The following is an 882-nucleotide window of genomic DNA, read 5'->3' on the forward strand; positions in this document are numbered from 1 at the left end:
ACAACAATTGTGCGACCTATGGAAACCACCACCTCCAAAATTAAAAACCGCATTCACACATTATCAAGAACCAAACACGACCATCCCAAAATAGTGACAGAGCGAAACGAAAGCCTCTCAACCAAATCCACCTCAGATGCTCGTCCTGCTCCTCGCCGCCTGCGCCGCCGCCAGCTACGTGGGCCCAGTGCACCAGCCGCTCGTGGGCGGCCCCGTGGTCGTGCGCGCCCCCTCCCACGACTCCGCGATCATCCAGAGCCATCGTCTGGGCGGAAACTTCGCCTACTCCACCCACGAGGCTCACGCCCACGCCGTGATCAACCCGATCGTCGCCCACCGTCAGGTTCCCGTGGGCGTGTCCTTCCACCCGGGTCAGCCCATCGTGCACTCCGAGACCGACTACGTGTCCACGTACGTCCCTCGCTACGGCTACGCTCAGCCCCTCGTCGCTCGCAGCCACTACTAAGGGGCGAGAGAGAGGGCCAGGGGATGGCTGTGCTGGTGCAACAGGTGCCGCCTTTTCTTGCTTTCTCAATTACTGACTCTGATTCTCTCCATCTTTTCTTCAATTTTCAATTCTTTCTCCACACATGACTTTTCACTTGGTCGTTGAGCGTGATGTTCCTTTGGCTTGGCGACAGAGCCCTTCAGGGTTGGTCGCCCTGCCTTGTACAGCTGAGGTGTACAGGCCTGTGATTTATTTCTATGTAGTATATTTTTCAATAAAGCAATCTTGAAAACAGTGCGTGTTTCGTTGTAAGAAAGAAAATGAATATAAATACATGTTACTGTTTAGCAGGGCAGAGCATGTCATTAAATTTTATTGGTACAGTATGCCTTTATTTTTTAAAAAGAAAGCGAGAGAGAAAAAGAAAGATATAG

At 51.8% G+C, this 882-nt stretch overlaps 1 protein-coding gene across 1 annotated transcript in view; it reads left to right on the forward strand.

The window, feature by feature from the left end:
- Positions 1-742, forward strand: part of LOC119585107 — a 1,233-nt gene extending 491 nt beyond the window's left edge. Inside the window, exon 2 of the mRNA XM_037933736.1 lies at positions 137-742. Coding sequence (XP_037789664.1) covers positions 137-466 — 330 coding nt within the window. The 3' untranslated portion in view covers positions 467-742. The remainder of the gene's footprint in view (positions 1-136) is intronic.
- Positions 743-882: the final 140 nt, after the last annotated feature.

This window comes from Penaeus monodon, chromosome 19 (genome assembly GCF_015228065.2).
Source record: "Penaeus monodon isolate SGIC_2016 chromosome 19, NSTDA_Pmon_1, whole genome shotgun sequence".
Lineage (NCBI taxonomy): Eukaryota > Metazoa > Arthropoda > Malacostraca > Decapoda > Penaeidae > Penaeus > Penaeus monodon.